General features: G+C 42.5%; 1 protein-coding gene across 1 annotated transcript in view; it reads right to left on the reverse strand.

The window, feature by feature from the left end:
* The window catches only part of CFAP61 (cilia and flagella associated protein 61), a 99,906-nt gene that overhangs the window by 67,062 nt on the left and 13,385 nt on the right, over window positions 1–19,459 (reverse strand). The window contains exons 10-17 of the mRNA XM_066546109.1: window positions 14,811–14,902; window positions 14,270–14,448; window positions 11,096–11,135; window positions 9,761–9,900; window positions 5,481–5,607; window positions 5,080–5,157; window positions 3,747–3,953; window positions 1,780–1,914 (exon numbers count right to left, since the gene is read on the reverse strand). Coding sequence (XP_066402206.1) covers window positions 1,780–1,914; window positions 3,747–3,953; window positions 5,080–5,157; window positions 5,481–5,607; window positions 9,761–9,900; window positions 11,096–11,135; window positions 14,270–14,448; window positions 14,811–14,902 — 998 coding nt within the window. The remainder of the gene's footprint in view (window positions 1–1,779; window positions 1,915–3,746; window positions 3,954–5,079; window positions 5,158–5,480; window positions 5,608–9,760; window positions 9,901–11,095; window positions 11,136–14,269; window positions 14,449–14,810; window positions 14,903–19,459) is intronic.

The raw sequence follows: 19,459 nt of genomic DNA on the forward strand, positions 1-19,459 counted from the left end.
TTACTGTTTACAGTAGCTCTGAGAAGCCTTTTAATCACTACAAAAAGGCTGAAAGATAACATTGTGCCTTCTGAAACTCAGTTATATTCATTTATAAGACACACCTCAGTTTATTTGTAACTTCACTACAGTATTGGGCAAGGTAGTGCAAGATCATTGGATGGGGATCAATCTTCTTTTACAAGGCATCTGAGCAGAGAGAGAGGGCAAATGCCTTGTGCCTGGCTGCAACCCAAAGTCTAAAAGCAGCACCACCTCCTTACTGATGAGTACACTCAGTTTCCCATGGCAGCCTGCTCCTTATGTTACACAGCTTCCCAACGTAGGGTGGCCAAAGGTCGCTTCATTCACTCAACAGAAGAGTCAATTTAGCTTTACATGGTTTCAAGTTCTTGGTATTTCAGAGAAGCCAGCAGCAGCAGCAGACTAGCTTTATCCTCAAGTTACGACCCAGCACTTAGCCCCAGATGTCCATTCTGATAGAGCACAGTCTGTCAAAAATCTATAATTCATGTAGAGGCAGATGCATGGATACTTGGCTGGCCTTGAGTTGGGGTTTTTCCAGTATAACTTCTTAGCAAAAATTTCACACATTCTATTAAATAGGAATCTGAATCTGAGATTTCAAACCATTATGCCACTACCCACAGAGAAGCTCAGAAAACCTCAGGAAGAACACAAGCAGACAAAAGATTTGCAAATTTTTCAAACACAGGATGTCTGTGATTTTCCAGCTTCAACAAAAATACTAAGATGAGCTCTTTTAGGAAGAGAGAAATCACTTTAAAGGTTAAGAATAAGAAGTAGTTTAAAGAAAAGCATCAGAGCTCATTCTGCAGATAAGAGAAAGGCAGGGATGTGCATGTGAAGGGAAGGCTGTTGAACAAAGCCGAACCCAGACCAACAGCCTTAGCCATGTTCTGGATTTCACGTTGCCAGCTGCTGCCTAATTAAGAGTTTTAGGTGCCAAAACCTACTGACTAACTGAGAAAAGGATAGCTCTAAAAATATTATATGGAAGCCCACCTCAGCCAACTGGAAGTTAGTAGACAGACATAAAGCTCCCTAATTATGTTTCTCACAAAATTATGACTACCTACTGAGAGAATCCATCACTAATTGTGTTTTTCTTCATATTTCAGCTTCACTAGCTACTCTTTTGAGGAATCACCTTCATGCCAAATTTTAGTTACTTAAAAAATGTAAGGGAATTAGGTGTAAGTTATTGTAAAAATGAAACTTAAAGACACTTTTCATTTAGAACCTCCAGGCCGCACCAGTTCTTTGCAAGTAAAACCATTTGCTAGTGAAAACAACCTTTTCCTTTGCTGTTAAGTCACTTGATGTTTTAGGGGTAACTTGTGCATGAAGAAACCTGACTTTGGGATTAAAAAATAAAATGTACTGAAGCAATCTCTACAGAAAGAGTCAACAGCACGACATTGCCTTGTTTCCACTTGCAGAGCACGACACCTAAATAAAGCCAGCAGGAGCAAGGGCTCAGCAGCAGGCAGAGCATTTAGAAGATGCTGGGAGGCCACGACAAAGCTTTGCCACGGTGGGCAGCGGAGCGGGAAGGGCTCTGCTCCAGCGGCTGCCGCGTGTGCCGGGCGTGGCAGCGGAGCAGGATGGGGAAGCGGGATGGGGATCGGGCAGCCAGCACGGCTGCTGTAATTAAGGAGCAGCCCGTGAGCACTGGGAGGTCAATGCCAGCCCATCTGCCAGGCCCTGCACGAGCTGGCACCGTGCCTCCCGCCTGCTGCCACTGCTGTTACCCACCTGATCCTTGGAGACTTGCTCCGACGGAGCGCTCACGCCAAGCTCTTGCAGAGGATAGACAATCTGTCGTCTCGGCCGCACGGGAGCCATGTAATGAAGGGCAGATGTCAGGGAATGAGCACAGGGATGCTGGAACTGAAAGACAGCAATCCATATTTCAGCAGAGAGAATGTCAGAGCAGTGCATCGCAGATGTCTGCTGCATGGCTTCACAAACACACAGTTCTTAGTTCTGTTGGCTAAATCTGAGACAAAAATCAGCAAATAAACAAACATACTCAGAGCAGAGAAATGAATTGCAGATAATTCCTGACACTAATGAAGATAATTATGAGAGTAATTACATTACTATCTCTGTGGGAATGACAGATAAACAAGTGGTTTGGTTTATGGGATTTTTCAGCACAAGTATTTTCCCCAGGAGGATATTTTTCTCCATAGTGATCATGAATCAGCTTGATTTGACCTCATTAAGCTGTGTTATCTGCTCACTGCTAACCTTTGCTTGCCTGGCAAGGAACGGAGATGAATTTATATAGAAATTCTATACTGACTGAAATGTCTGGTTCATCCAAGTGATAAATGTTAATAAAGTGCCAGAGATTTGAAATGAACAAAACCCTAACGCTCATCTGAACAGCCTCGATCATTAGAAATAGATGTATCTGTCTATTACACCATGACTGTCTCTGGCACAACTGACAACATGGAAGGGAAGAAAATAAGAGAATTACAGGAAATACAGAACTAACATTAATGCAAACTAAATTACACTCAAGTGCCATTCCATCCACAAATACTAAAAACTTGAGGTTACTATGTTGAGAACTAAGTATAATATCACACTTAGCACTTATTAGATAATAATATTAGCTAAGCTTAAGTAACTTAGAGTAACTCTGTAGCCTGGAAACAGTCAAAACTGGAATCACTGGTAAGACTTAGCTTCTCTTCCATCCAGTGCCATTAAACTGCATTTCTGTGAGTGCCTCTTCAGAAACTGAGAGCCTAATGCTACGCAGGAACATTGGTTCCTCACGGGAACACTTAGAGCTCCACAAAAGGGCATAGGAAAACACATCCTTCCTGCAAATGTACCAAAGTCTAACCTGTCAAAGAGCTCCCACGTGAAAGCCAGTGGTGGTTTCAAAAACACCCAAGTCACCAAGGACACAACTCATCTCAGTCACCATCTAAACACCAGGTGCCCAGTCCAGCCAGGCAGGCAGCAGCCCAAGCTGATGGTCAGTCTCCAGGGGAAAATTCCATCTGTCTCAAGACAGCCAGGTATGACTGAGGGATGAACTGCCCTTTGGATGCACTGTGTGTCTCCATCACAGGTGCCAGGAGCCTGGGTGATTGCCCAGGACAGACAGCAGCTTCAGACGGCTTGCAAATTTTACCTTGTGCTGCCTTTTCTCCCATGAGACTGATGACAAAGCACATGTGTGAGTGCTTCTGAATTATGTTCTTCTTAGAAATGGATTTTCTCCACTGGAAGTTCAGTTCTTACAGTTCTCCCATGACAGTTGCAGGAACACAAGTCCCCCCCCCTCCAAAAGCCAATGAGGTGCCCAGGTCCCACTGACTTGTGGTGAAACACAGCCTAGAGTGGCTGAATCCCTTTAGAAGGGTTTTTATAAGCTACCTGGGTGTGTTTAGGATGATCCCCTTGCATTTACTCAGGCTGCGTCACCCTTGTGCTGGGCAGGAAGCCAAGGCCATTTCCACTCTCTGCTCCCCACCACACTTCCTGAAGACACTGATGGACACCATGGATCAGCCCTGCTATGCAAGAGCTGTGTCCACAGGTCCAGAATATGTCAGGCAGGAAGAAAAGAAGGTACAGCTTGCTGCAGATTGACAAGAAAAATCCCTGTTTGCAGTCATTCATGGAAGCAAAGAAAAAATAATCTGAGAAAATATGGCAATATTTAATACAAGAAATACTAATCACACTCTCCTTACCTTGCCCTCCACATATTCTGGATAAATAGGGTAGCAAAGAGAAGATTTGTGACCCAAGCGAAGAATCTCCTTTAGAAAGTATTTTGCATAGTGATGAAATACAGGATTCAAGACAAAGTGGCAAAGATGTCCGTGTTCCTCTTGCTGTAGGTGATTAAAATGAATGAAGTCCTCAATATTGTAATGTGATCGAATATACTCAGTATCCTGGAAAATTAGGAATTTCTGAGTCAGCAGTGATCAGCAGCTACCTTGACAGGATTTTAGCAAATACCAACCAATGAGTGACCTTCTATCAATCAGGGAACTACATCTGAAAACTGAAATCAAGTTTCTTTGACAGCTGTCCTCAACTGAAGGGCACTGACTGAACAGATTTTTCTTGAAAATCTTTTCATTGTATCAAAACCTCTCCTTGCAGCTTGTCCCTATTTACAAGGAATGCGCACCTGACCCATACCTCCAATGCCTGATATAAGTTAACAGACATCCAAGGTGGGAGGAAAAAAAAACCCAACTGTTTTTTCTGCATTCAAAGCACAGAAGCCCAGGCCGTGCCTCTCACTAAACTCCAGCTGAAAAAGGGAATTCCACAGAGCAGAGCTGTGTAAGAAATGCCCTCGGACAAGTCTTCCCTGTAGAAGTGATAAGCTAATACTTTTGCACATTTGTTCAATCTATCCTCTTAGTTCTTAATATAATCAAGAGAATTGCTCTCAGAAACAGGAGTGACTGTTCTATTGTAAAAACTAATCATTAGAACTGCTGAACAACCTAAAATCCACCTTTTCAGTCCTAGCAGAATGTCACAAAAGTAAGACTGGGAGAATGTTTACTATTCAATAATAATGTGCAATGTCCTTTTTTACTCAGTCAGGGAATAGGCTTTTATTTTCAAGTACATGATTCACAATCACTTAAGACTCTACTGTTGAACAAAAAAGATATGAAAGCAAATCTGGAAGAAGAATTACTGCTCTTTGCAGGATTTGTGGCAAAGCTGCTTATTGACTTGGAAAGTAGAAGGGAAAGAGGTGATTAAACACCTATTTAGAGGCAGAATAGCTTTGTGTTAAAGCACAAAAAAGTTCAGGAGGAAAACTTTCAGGACATAGCAGCAACTTCTTGAAAGTAACAGGATTTCTTTTTTCATCTGTGTGTCAATCATTATCTATGAGCAGAGAAATAATACAGTGGGCATAGGCTAGACAGTTTCTACAAGCAGTATTTTTACAGACACTTTGTTAGGCACAAGTAGAGTGCCAAGCACAAAACTCAGCCTTACTGTGAGCACCAAGCACCACAGAGCTCATGGAACACAAACTGAATTTACCATTTCATCCCTAGTGACAGCAACACCGACGACTTGATCCAAAACTTCCGCTACAAAAGTCTGTACTGGCATCCCATCCTGCAAGGTAAAGGCAACAGATGCACATTTCCAGTTTCAGTAGAATCTCTTCCTAATGGTAACTGTGTATTTCACCACAGAATTCCAGTTAAAACACTCTCCTCCCAGTGCAGCTCCCAGGCACCATCCCAGTTTAACCAGAAGGCTCCCCAAGAGGGCCCTGTTTGAGCCAGATATGTGTGGCTGGACTCTGGACCACACAGACCTTTCCTCACTGACACTTCAGTTTGGGTACAGCTGCTGCAGGAGTGCTGCAAGCTCAGCCACTGTTTCAGTCCTGATCTTAGGACAGAATTGAACACATATCACCAACAAATACTCACTGGATCCTTGCGAGTCTCAGTGAATATCTTTGAGTCATTCCACATATTTTCATTCAAGCTAAGAGTTTCAATGAGCATTTTGACACCCTGTAGGTCACTGCTTGCTGCTTTTCTTACATTAAATGATCTAAAAAAGGACAAAAAAAAGAATTAAAGTTGACTCTGTGACAAAATAAGGACAACTGCCAAGCTTAAGACAACACCCCTTCACAAGTACCAACAACACCATTCAGGAACTGTAACTGATTGCTAAATGACACTTGTTCCAAAGGCAGATATGAACTTATTGCATGTAATAGAAAAAATCAGAGCACCTACTTGAGACAACTCCAGAATCCTGCTTTATCTGCTATTAAACACTCTGCCCAATCTATAACCCAAGGTACCACCTGTCTTCAAGTCAGTAAAAGTCAGCAATAAAGGCAGGCAAAGAACCATAAAACAAATGTGGAATCTGTAGCTGAACATTGTGGCACATGGGGAAAAGAGCTAGATTAGAACAGGGAAAGACAAGAAAAAATGAGAAGAGAACAAAGAAAACTAAAACTGAGCCAGCTGTCATGGTACAAAGCAAAGCAGGAACATAATTTCTTTGAGAACCAAATTACTAATTTTTGTGTTAGGCCTTGGTGCCTCAAGCAGTAACACATCAGGATAAATTTACATGATTGCAACACTTCTGCTAAGGATGGAGTGCCAGTTTGTTATGACACAGTAGTGACCTGGTACCAGAATGCCTGTGCCACACGTGGAACACCTCACCTACAGACAGCAGTAAGGTGGCACTTAGCTCATTTACAGACTGTTAGCAAACACCTTCTCGCCCAGTAGTTAGGAAGAAAATTCACCTCACACTGACAGTCTATAGCAGCTGAGGGGCTCTCCCAGTGTCTGTCAAAGGCAGAACCCCTTCCTAGATACACACAGCTCATGCAACCCACACTCGTAGAGTGGTGTTCAAGAAACTGAACCACAGCTTCAGTTCTGAGAAAAAAGTTCTTTCACCCACAGATAAAAACTTGCAATTCGTGTAGTAGAATCTTTTTAATCCTGTTCTTCTGGCTTTCAGTTTAAAAGTGGATGTGCTATTCTTCAGCCTCAGTCATACTGAGAGGCATCTTGTGGAATACAAGCTTAATGAATAGCACTGGTACCTTAAAAAAAAACAAGATTCTGGTATGTTATGAGAAATTTCACAGCTGAATTCACTGACCATTTTTGAGTGCTCAAAAGCACACATTTGGTTACTAAATAACAAATTAACCCTGACCTAAGCGAGCATCAGCTGAGCTTCTGCAGCTTCTCAAACGTTTCCACTGTGGATTGCAAGACCCAACAGTGCTGAGAGCTGCAGCTCACTCTTGTGATAAATGCATATTATATGGCTCTACACAGATATTTACTATATATATAATGATATATTGATTAGTAGTGCTGTATTAACATTTTAATAGCGTGGGTAATGTAGTTTTGTAGTTAAAATGTAATTTTTGCTGCTAAAATAGAAACTATGTATGTGGGATATTTTTTTAAATAAAGGAATGAGGTACTCACACTGTGATAGCAGCCATAGGACACCTAAATCTTTCAGAGAAAAAGAATTTATTGCTCCATTATCAGAAGAAACCAACTTCTTCCCACCTTGATCAGCCCTGAAGATGCCATCAAGATTAAGAAGAAGCAGTTGCCACTGACCAGAGAGAATCCTTTAGTTGAACAGAATTCATGCATCATGTATGAGATGTATAAATATGCAAACAGGCTATCACTTTTAAGGGTTAATCCTCTGTTAACATGTGTCTTTTTTCAGGCTTATTTTGCCCAGAAAGAGGTACCTGGACTGTCCGTAACTCTTTGTTTTTATTGTCTCATATTGTCCTAACCCCAAGTGTTCAAATTTTTATTACTCTAATTATATTACTATTTTTACAACCATTTTATTACTATTAAACTTTTTAAACTCTAAAAACGAGTGATTGTTGTTTTCCACACTCTGCAGCCCGAGTGCCCTCCTCCCACCGCTGCCCAGCCCACCAGCTTTTCCCCACCCATGCCCCAGGGAAAGCAGCTGAGCCTACAGGGAGCTGCATCTGGAGCATCACAAAAACAGAATATGTAAAAAGCTGAAATTCCCTTTTTTTGTTTAAATAAGCAGATCCACCAGCTCCACTGGGATTATGGAACAGGAGGAAGGACTATCCAAGGTCTGTACTCCTTTCTCTCCCAGCAATGAATTAACTCATTCTAGATGCTCAAGTCCTTTGACTGCTCAGAAACAAGGACACTATTATTATTATGCTTTTTAGTGAAAATTGAGGGAAAGTACCCATTAAGAACCTCAGCCTATGCCTTGTCATCTGTTATTTTTTTCTCCTTCAGTGTTAAGTAGCAGACTCACAGTTCCATTTGCTGCACTCTTGCTTTTTGTGTACTTAACACTTATTCCTTTTTACTACCTGTACTAATCAAGAGTTCATTTTGTGCCTGTGCCTCTTCTGACTTTGCCCTTTCACATCCTCATATTCCCCCCCTCTCTTCTCACCCCGTTTTTCTTTTAGTCCATTTTCTGTGACTTCCTTTTCACTCACATGCTTTTGAAAGCCGTAGGTGCAAGTACAATGTGTTGATCTTTCACAGATTTTGGCTATTTCCAAGAAGGTATCTGCTGTTGCACCCTGTAGGTTTTGTTCTGCAGAAACTTTCCAAAACCTTTCTCTGGTTTCTCCCAAAGAAGAGGGAGTGAGCTAAGTGCCACCTTACTTTCTGATCCTGAACCTCAACAAGCAGCTATTTTCCCTTACTTTCCTGCAAAGCTGCAGGGGGATTTGGAAAATGCTACTGATGACCCTATTTTGCTTTCATGAAAGGACTGGTGTCATTTGGAATATGCACAATGTAATCAGGATGGTAACTTTTTTTTTTTTTAAAGAGCCTTGATAACAACTTGAATTTTGCCCAAAATTGCAAGAGGACATATGACTCCCAGCCTTACTGGTGGATTACTGAGCAGCTGGGCCTGAGATTATCAGGAATTACTCCAGCAGCTCTCTTTCCAGCCAGCTGGATTTTTACTCAGGACCCAGAAGGAGAAGTTTCATCCCAGGGCAAACAGCTTCTGCCTCAGTCCAAGAGTAGCTGGCCAGCTCTTGCATGAAGTATTTGTGTACCACCAGAGGTGATTAGGTACACAACTAAACCTAGAAGTACTTTGCTAAAACCGCACAGTATTTGGTACATTAGGACCAGAACCAAAAAAAAAGAAAATCTCTAACTATACCACAATTTAAGCTTGGTGTTTGGGCCAGAATAGGCTTGATATGCAAGCAAAGCTTTGGAAAACTCATTCCATGTAACAGAAATCACAGCAAGAAAGGTTTGGTGTTGCAGTTCACTGATATCTCAGCCTACAGAAGCTTTCAGAGGATCACAGAGACTGAAGGCATGAAATAAATGATTCAACACCAAAAGTAAAAGAGAAATTATATAGAACAGATACTCAACAGTGTTCCTGCTATGATCTGTATGTCCCAGAAACACATGACTACACATGACTACTAAGCTTTCTCTTAAGAAAGCTACATGACTACACATGACTACTAAGCTTTCTCTTAAGAAAGCTACATGACTACACATGACTACTAAGCTTTCTCTTAAGAAAGCTACATGACTACACATGACTACACATGACTACACATGACTACACATGACTACACATGACTACACATGACTACACATGACTACACATGACTACACATGACTACACATGACTACACATGACTACACATGACTACACATGACTACACATGACTACACATGACTACACATGACTACACATGACTACACATGACTACACATGACTACACATGACTACACATGACTACACATGACTACACATGACTACACATGACTACACATGACTACACATGACTACACATGACTACACATGACTACACATGACTACACATGACTACTAAGCTTTCTCTTAAGAAAGCTACAGTGTACTTCCAAGAATTAAACCTACACCAGGGTATCAGGTGCCAGTGTCACACAATCTGACCCACATCCCCAAGGCCAGCACCGCACTTCTCTGCTGGCCTTGGCCCACAACCAGGGAGCTCGGAGCCACTGGTCTATACCAATGTCCATCTTCCCTACCTTAGTACTGTATACACAAACCCCAAATGAATCCTCTCACTGTGTTTGGACTCTACTGAGAGGACCCTCCCTACAAATGCTGGCAGGTGTGTCCCACAGCAGGGCTGTCCCAGGGCACGACTCACGTGAGCAATCCTGCCCGGTGGAACACGTACAGCTCCCGACCCAGCCTGGACGGGCAGGAAGGGACAGCCCGAACAAAGCTCCGGATCAGCGGGAACTCTGGGACATGATGTGGCACCAGGATGACACACAAGTCTCTGTCCTGAAAGACATTGGCAGGCAATAAAAGTGTTGTCTAAGCCCTCTGAGGGGTCAGACAGCCCTGAATGCAGGTTTTACACTGCACACCACCAAGCACTGCTCTGCCTGGGCAGCACCAAGGAGCTGACAGCTCAGAAATGGCTTCACTTTAAGCAAACTATGGGATGAATCTTCCCTACTACATCTGGTGATTCCATTGTGACATTTTATTTCAAAGACTGACATTGTTGGATGGATAAATTATGTGAATTTGAAATGCTTTCTGGGTCAGCTCTCTCTAGGAACTCTTTGGTGGTAAGCAGTGCTTTTGACTGTGCTGCTTCTTAGGGCCAAGACAGTGCCTCTGGTACCCAGGGCCTGTCTCTAAGGCACACTGCCATGCAGTTATTTGTTACATGACTTTACAACACTGGTGTGCATTAATAAAGTCTCAGAAAGTGGACTTTGTTACCTCAGACAGAGTGATCACACAGGGCATGAGTTGGAAAGATACTGCACTGTGAATCCACAGTGCCACAGTTCAGTTTCTAGGTAAATATTATGAATCTCCTTAATACCATTGTTTTATAGGTTTTAACTCCATCTCCTTTAATAAATTTTGCTGATTTTGTTTTTAATGTAAGTGCAGTCTGGATCTGTACATGGTTTTAAAGGAGTTTGAAGCATTTCTTTTCTAAATCTGCATCTTAGAGAAGTCCCTATGGAACATAAACCGGGGAGACTACTTACAAGAGCACATAGTGGCAGAGCAACACCTTCACACTGACAGAGAGCAGATTTAGATTACATGGTACAGAAGAATTCTTCCCTGTGAGTGTGAGGAGGCCCTGGCACAGGCTGCCCAGAGAAGATGTGGCTGCTCCTTCACTGGAAGTGTCCAAGGCCAGGCTGGACAAGGCTTGGAGGAATCTGGTCTAGTGGAAGGTGTCCTGCCTATGGCAGGGGTGGAACTGGATGATCTTTAAGATCCTTTCCAACCCAAACCATTCCAGGATTCTAGGATAAACAGAGGACTTAGGTATGCATTTCATGAAGTCCAGAAGCAGCCAAGGAGAGGAGTAGCTCAGCCCAGGGTAACCAGACCCAGCACACTCATGTGGGGCAGACCCACTGGAGCAGTAGACCACAATCCCCTGGCTGGCAGCTGCACTGCTGTCCCACCACACAAAAATCATTCCAACTTTCATTATACTCACTGGGAAAACGCTGAAAGCATACTGCAAAAAATCCAATGACCTGCAACAAGAACGAATATTAGCAAATAAAGCACATATCAGAATGATCTGACACACTGTGATATTGCCATTGCTGCAAGTGAAGGAGCATTTATTCAGAGCTGATCAGACAATCCCAATAGATCATCAATAATCAACTGCTGATGTTGCATGCTGCACAGCAATTTCTGACTTCTAGTGCTCAAAGCATCATTATTAACAAGAATACCAGGATGTTTGACATAATTCACGAGGCTCCTCACTAAAAGGGCAGGGAGAGGAACTAACAAAGCATTGGCTCTCATGTTGTTGACTCCAGCCTCTTCAGAAGCCATTCCTGGACTATCACAGCAGCATTAGTATATAGCAAATATTACTTCAGGTTACAAACAGTTGTTGCTATGTTCTACAGTACTTTCAGCCAGCACCAAGGGCTCTGTGACTTTGCACTCAGGAACACCTGTCTGATGTGCTCTGACAGGCTAACAGGAACATCAATACTTGGAATTGTTTTTAAACACTTCTTTTCACTTCTCACCCACTGACTTAGAGCTGTCCCAGTCTCTTTTCCATGGTGACAGCAAATTGTGACATTTCAGTTTAAAAAGACTTGAGAAATCTCACCAGAGCCCTGCTGTTTCTCCCAGGTCTAAGGCTATCAAAGAGCTCAAAAGACAGTTATGCTGAAGTTTCATAAAACACTTTTCCACCACACAAGATGTATATTTTGAAGAAATTCATACAGATATATGTTACCTTATAAATACTGATATTTATAGCCATAAATAATAATTTATAATATTTATAATCCTCTCTTCCTTTCAGAACTGTAATCAAGCTCCCTTTAATTACCTCTTTAACAATATTACTTAAAAGAGAAATAATTTTTAATTGCAATATTTATATCTGAATGTAAACTTAAAGTTGCAAGTACAGATCAGGATTTGGGCATTATATATTCACCTATATAATACATAACTAAGACTAGTTCACAGAATAGCTAATCAGGGGAAAGGAAAATGCCATTGCAACTCTACTGCATCGTAATTTTCTCTCTGGTATCCAGGACCTTGTTGGCAGCAAGGACCACAAGAATTGAGGTGGGAGATTTTTCAGGGGGCTTAGAAAAGTATCAAATATCAGCAGATAAGCCAGTAGTGCAGTTCCTTCCTATTTCACTCTCAATGCACTAACCAGCCATATAACAGCTCTGGGTTTAGGAGATGGAAACATTTAGCAGCTTTAGTGGGTAACAACTCCCAAGGAGCAAACTTCCCTCAGGGCTAAGATGCAATCACACCTACACTTCAAGCCAACTGCTATTTCTGGGTACATGCTGTGCAAGGCCAGCAGGAACTCCCTCAGGACAAGACTCCAGGAGGCAGTCAGCATCATCTGGTGTCCTCCTTTACATATATTTGCTTTGCTAATATTTCTTCTACAGGCAGGTGGATCAAGCAAAGGCAAGCCAGAGAAGCATACAGGCAAAATGTTTGAAAACAAGATCGACAGATTCCTCAGTTCTGTATGAGGTAATTGTAGGAAAAGTCTTCAGGCAGAAATGCTGTCTCCTCCTGATACCCACCTTGGAATCCATACTGCTCCACAGATGTCTGCAGGTAAAAAAAACTGGAAGCACAGCATTGAATGATAAATGCAGTGAGAAATGTCTTGAACAGAAACAGCAAACAAAGCATAGAGCTCAGGAGGCAAAAACAGACAGATCCTTAGGACAGGAAGCTATGAGCAGAGAACTCAAGAAGCCTACAGTGAGATTATTTACTGACATAAATCTCTAGCAAAGCTCTGAACTACTGTTTCAGTATAATGGAATCATTCCAGAGCAAGCCCCTTGCCTCTCTAGTATTTTAATATAAAGCTTTCTTATTCTGCAATAAGTATCTTGCTTGAATTTTTACACTAGATTGTCCCTCAATTAACTGTTCTGGCACAGTCTCTTAGCAGTGCATCACACAGTTCTGATCACACATTAGTTGGTCAATGTTTTTAAGTACAACACAGATCTTCTATGTTGACTTCCTGCACTTCACTACTTAAACTAGGTCTTAAACTTGAGCTCTGTTACTGGGTATATCACTTTGGAAATATGTAAACAAAAGGCAATGTCTTTGCTTTGTTTTGGTAACTCTGTATATTTGCATTTGCAGCAGATTCAGTGTTCAATCCCCTTGGGTAGGTGCCCTCCTTAATCAAGAAACTGCTCAATAAATAGAACCAGTTTTCAAGGAATTCTCATTTTTCTTCTCAGTGAAGTTTACTCTAACACTTCTTTTAAGCCAGAGTTCAGAAGTTGCTACTCACCAATGACTGAGCAGACAGATGTTTTTTCAAACCGTACTACACATGTTCAACTCATCTATCAAGCCCTTATCCTGATGCCTGCTGTCTGCAGATATGACATGAATTTGAATGCATGGAAGATCCTGGGTGTGCTCAGCTGCTTCATCTATCCTGTATCTTCCTATCTACCATCACATTGAAAAGGAAAAAAGTTCCTGGAGAAGTTTCTGCTGATATGGTTGAACATATTCAAGTGTGGAGAGAAATTTTAGAAAAAAGAGTCTAAACCTCATTTATAGCCCTATTCTTATCCACCAGGATCTAAGAGTGTGAGGTCAGCAGCAGCAATCATGGAGAAAATCCCTTTGTCTCCCCCAGCTGTAGAGGATTCTAGAACACAGAAAAATTTCTTTCAGTGACTAGAGACAGTGTTTAGAATGGGAACAATTACCTGCAGAGCTAAGAACAGCTTTATTGCCCCATGCAATGAGATGAGAACTACTCATGTAGCTCCTCTTGCAGCTAGCCAGTCTCAGAATGAGTGTCTCCTTAGAAGGAAACATCAGCCTTTTTCCACAACCTCAACTCACATTTTTTTCCAACAAAAATGAATTTTTCATTTTTCAAATGAATTCATTTCTAGGAAAAATTCATTTTTCCTAGACCTGTCAGAGCTAGGAAGTTACAAGTTGAGGTTGAAACATTATTACTGAATATAAAAGAAGCAGACAAGACAGAGGTGAGAAAAAATCCCATCTAACCACTGCAGGTGCTGCCACTTTCTGATTTATCCTGAAAACATGACCTTGAAAATGGTTATTAATGGGAAAGCAGCGACTCTTTCTCCGTACTTACCTACTTTCATACTCCTCATCGATACAAAACAGATGGATACTGAAAACATTTGAAGCTCCTCCGCTCACAGGATGCAAATCCCCCTCCTCCAGCAGAGGTGCTGCTGAGCCTTTAGAGCCCACATCGATGACATTACCTACTGGCGGTTCAGTCTGGGAAACGGTCACACCTCCACCTTTCTGCAACAGTAACAGACAAGGGCTCCCTTAAACACTCGACAAAGTGTTTTCATTAGTTAAGTCTCATCCTTTCTCACCTCTCTGTGACCTTTTCTTCCCACCCTGATGGCTGCTCATGGGGAACTGGATGGGTAAACTCACCCTGACCAATAACTCTGATCCCCTCCCTCCAGACCCAGAGCAGCTTCTGACCCCTGCCCCACAGCAGAGGTACACGTGGGCCAGAGCAGAGGATGGGGCAGGAGGGAAACCCAGCAGTATTTGCTTGTCCTCATCTCTGCCAGCCTTGCTCTTGCTCTGTATCAGCTCTGAGAGCCAGCAGCACTGCTGGGTGTGTGCACAGCAGCACTGTGCAGCATTACCTGCACAGCTGCATCTGCACCAGGAACATGTTCCAAGTTTTGAGAAGAAACAGGCTCTGGCTTTTGACTTGTTTGGTTGCTTTCATCTTCATCTGAGTAAAGTAAAAGTGCACAAGGTTTAATAATGTGAGCTTTACTCTCAGAATCACAGCAATGAAACCGCTATCAAAAGGTTTCATTTTAACCACAGTTAAAGCAGACCCTCCTACAGTTACTAGGCTAGAGCTTCATTAGACTATTTGATTTCAAAGCAAAAAAAAAAAATCAAAATCCAGGGAATTGGTTGTAAAATAAGAGACCTGAACAAGACAACTTGCAAGCAATTCCTAACTTGTGTTTATCCCTGTGTCAAATCTTTGCCCCGTCTGAGCTGAAAAAGGAGTCAGTGTATTGACTGATATCTTAAATCCCATGTGTTGCTAATTTGCTTTCTGGTGATCACAAAGACAAACAAGGGCTCTTCATTCTCAGACTAGGTCTCCTAAAATAATTGAAATTCAGGTTAAATCCCAGTCAAACCAGAGCTCTTACTGGTGCAGTAAGAGACAAGAAACAGGGATTGTAATTCCTTTATAAATTTTACACAATAAACTCCTGAGGTGTAGGTGTTGCTGCTGAAGAAAACTCATCAAGCAAGGACACCCTTGCATTTAGAAAATCCAGTAACATTAAGGAAATAAAGGTTTCTGAGTGCCAAGAAGAACACAAAATAAGCTTCAGAAAACAACAGAATTCATCCCTTCTCCCTCTGAACTTTACCTTGGGACACCCACATAAACTATATTCATAGACAGAAGCATTTCTTCACACAGTAATGGGCACTTAAACACCTCAAGGGTTTAAAATAAGCAATTAGAAAAAAAATAGCCAGAAGCAATTAGAAAAAAAAATCTTCTCTCAAAATCTGTTTCTCTGTCAATAAAAGAGTGCAGATGCAACATGCAGGGCAAGGAGAAATGCGGGGGCTAGGAATCGTGGATTCTCTGGGGGTATCACAGATGTGAGCCTTCACAGAAATGATCAAATGTCGTCTTGATTAACCAGCTCCATTTCTCATTACCAACAGCCTTGCAGGTGTCAGAAGTTAATTAATACAAGTCTCTTGTTGTCATGTAAATATTGATATGTTGTTCTGACTTCATACTAAAATGCAAATCCTTAATGGCTCCACTATCCACTCCTGTCAGACGTGGCTGCATTGCTGTTTACAGACATGCTGTACATGAGTGATGTGAAGAACTGCAATACTATCACTAAATCAAGTAAAGACCACAAACAAAGAAAATTAAAATAATTCTGTGATTGCTGGGTTGTTAGCTGAGGTACAGTCATCAGGATCAAGAAGCCAGTTCACCATGAGGCCTGATGAAAAGCCCTTGAATCATTCCCACTGCATCATGTTTTCTAGCAACTAATTCATGACACCATATAGAGTAACAACCAAATTACTGTAATTACCCTGAAACCTAAGTGGCATATCAGTACAGACTGTTATATACTCTTTCATTATTATTCAGCATTACATTTTGAAAGGAAAAAAAATATCAACCTGTGGTCTCTACTTAAAGCTAAAGAGCTTGAAAAAATAACCTTTTTATATGTAGGAACATAAAATTACAAAGGAATGCAGCTTACATTTTAAAATTTCCAGCCTTCAGATTCCATAAAGCCAAGTCCAGATCTTCTATTGATGTCAGGTCACTGAACCCCGCTCTGCCCTCACAGGAGGACACCACCCAGCAGCAAGTTTTCAATGGAGCCTCTAAAGCAGCCTTCATGGAACAGGCAAAGCTTTGCAATACCCACAAATGCAAACTACATGAGACGAACACCACAACAGATTTCAAGGACGCAGGCTGGCCTTTATGTTGGAAAGACTTAACAATGGACTACTGGGATGCAACTCTTCTATTCTAAAATGTGCAAAGCTACAACAAAAAATTTAACTACTATTCCATGATAACAGAATTAATGTTCCTGAGCAGTGAAGGGACAACTTTGCTATTAGGTTTCTAGTGTCTCTCTCTAGGAATAGCACCAGAGTCAGGCTCTCATCTTACGATACTCAAGTTTCTCCTCATGCACCCAAAATCATTGTTGTGGTTTAACAAAAGCCTGATTTTTCAGTTGGGGAGGGGGAGGGTGGTTCCCTGGGGGGACCTGCCAGAGGTAATGAACTGGCTGGTTTTGAAGGGCCAATCAACCGGCTAAGTTTGGAGATTGACACCCCGTTAGACCACTTGAAGGAGTTAAACACGCACCTGTGGAACAGCACATTTAAAAACAAAGGAAGCCTGGGAAAAACTCTTGGCTTCTGGCCTTTGAACAGGTTGGGCCAGGCTGGCCCCACGCAGGTCGGTGCACTGCTTGGCTGGGATTTTCGCCACCTTGCCATGCCGCCGGAACCGTCCTGGCACTGCAGGTGAGCACGCAGCCAGGACTGCTTGGCCAAGGCCAGCACAGCCAGGGCAATGCCATACAGCCAGGACTGCTCTGCCAAGGTTGGTGCAGCTGTGGCCACACCACACAGCCAGGCAGCGCCGTGCGACCACAACTATTTCAGCATGGCTCGCTCGGGGACCAGCACTGGGAACAGCCGCACTGTCAGCGCTGGGGTCAGCCCCGAGGCTGGGAGGGGCTGGGGCCAGGAGCAGCCACGTGGTTGGGGCCATGCAGCCGGAATCAGAGCAGCCAGAGCAGTGCCACACGGCCACAGCTATCTTAGAAAGACACAGGGGTGTCACTGGCAGCAGCATGACTTGCATGGTGCCAGTGGAGATGACCTGAGCAGCAGTGGGAGGCATGGCGAGCAATTTCCTCAATGCAGAGCCTGGATGAGATCAACCCTTCAACATTGTAGAACTCAATAAAAAACTGCTTCAGTTGATGAAGCTTGAGAGCAAACGAACCTACGAACACCAATTTCTCCCCCAAATAAGGAAAAGGAAAGAGTGAAGACACATAGAGACAACAACATAGGACTCTGAGATCAGTGAAGAAAGAGGCAAATTCTAGATGGGAGTGGATTGAGGAGATGCCTTATTCTTGGGCTGAGATCCTCTTGTAAGGCTACAGAGAAGATATAATGGATACATCAGACTTTTTTTTCCCCTGTAACTCATAGAAATGCATTGAGGGGACATAGTGTTCTACCACAACTGTAAGCCAAGGCACCAGTACTGAAGAAAATAGATGTTACTGTATTCCAATAAGAAACTTCAACAGAAAGAGATGAGAAACTTTGCCCCAGAGGTAGTAGTAGAAAACCTCTGCTCCCAGAGATGCATTAAAAGAACTTCTGTTTTTGTTAGAACAGCTCATCCTTAAAGTAGCACCCTAATAAGTTGAAATGGCCCATGAAAGCAGCTGAGATAGCTGCAAGGTATAGGAGGGACTTTTCACACTGCAAGCAGATTTTTCCTTTCCCAGGCAGCTGATTCGCTGTGACATCGAAGCCACAAGAGAACTGTTTCTTGTGGCAAAGTCTCCATAGCATAACAAGAGAGATTACTCTCCCTAAGTAGACTAAAGAAAGACTATCCTAAGTTTTGTCTTCTTATGTTGTCAGTGGGAAAGGAAAAAAGGTGGGGGGGAGGGAAAGTGTTCTGAGGTTTTATTCTGTTTTTTTCTTATTTTTCTCTTAATTGTGTTAATAAGGTTTTCCTTATACCCTTTAATGTTTGTGCCTGTTTGGCCCTACTACTCCTAATTCTTATCTCACAGTAAGGAAATAAGTAAATAAATTCTAATAAGTGCACTGGCACTTAGCCAGCACTAGACCCACTACATAACTGGTGCATTGGCCAGGAAATCGAACAATTGGCAAGCCAAAACCTCTACAATCATTAATGATTTGCACTCAAGCTACCCGAAAATCTACAAATAATTCTTTTTCCCCAGAGCTGCGCTTGTCATTCCAAATAAAGGGATACTACTACTTTAAGAAGTCTTACCTGAAGGCAACCCACAGGACTGCAACTACCATCAAAACTAATAAAGTTTTTAAATGAAGAGAGAAAAGAAGAGAGATAGATTCACCGAACTGCTAACCATGCTGCTTAAAAGATTTCTAAAAAGCACTCAGATGTCAGATTCTCAAGAAACTGAACAGAACACAGCTGCTCATGCTAAGTTTTAACATTTAGAAGTTCCACAGATTTCCTAAATGATAAAGAACACATAACAGCTGTATTGTCAAACCCTGTAACCACATTCTCACTGAAAAGCTCAGCAGCACAGAATTTGCCAGAAAACACAGACCTACAGCTTGCAGGCTCTGGAGAAGGAGAGAGGACACCAGGACAGGAACAGCCCTGGGATGGGTAAGGCTGGGAGAGAGCCGGGGGGGTCAGTCACCTTTGCCCAAGCCTCTGCTCAAGCAGGGTCACCCAGAGCAGACAGCCCAGGACTAGGCTCTGCCTCCTGAGCATCTCTCCCCCTCCTCAGTCTCATTCCTCCTCCTACCCACATCTGTCACCTCTTCTGAACTAATACTCCTAGAGCTGCAGGAGCACAGCATCAAACAGGAGACAGGCAGCTTCCTCCATCTCCTATGTGCAAGATGCTTCCTTGCAGGGGAGGGGAAGTCCACAGGAGCAGCTACAAGACCTGTTTCTCTCCCTTTTCTGTTCTGTGACTGCCAGCTTCGA

This window comes from Molothrus aeneus, chromosome 3, assembly GCF_037042795.1.
Source record: "Molothrus aeneus isolate 106 chromosome 3, BPBGC_Maene_1.0, whole genome shotgun sequence".
NCBI lineage: Eukaryota > Metazoa > Chordata > Aves > Passeriformes > Icteridae > Molothrus > Molothrus aeneus.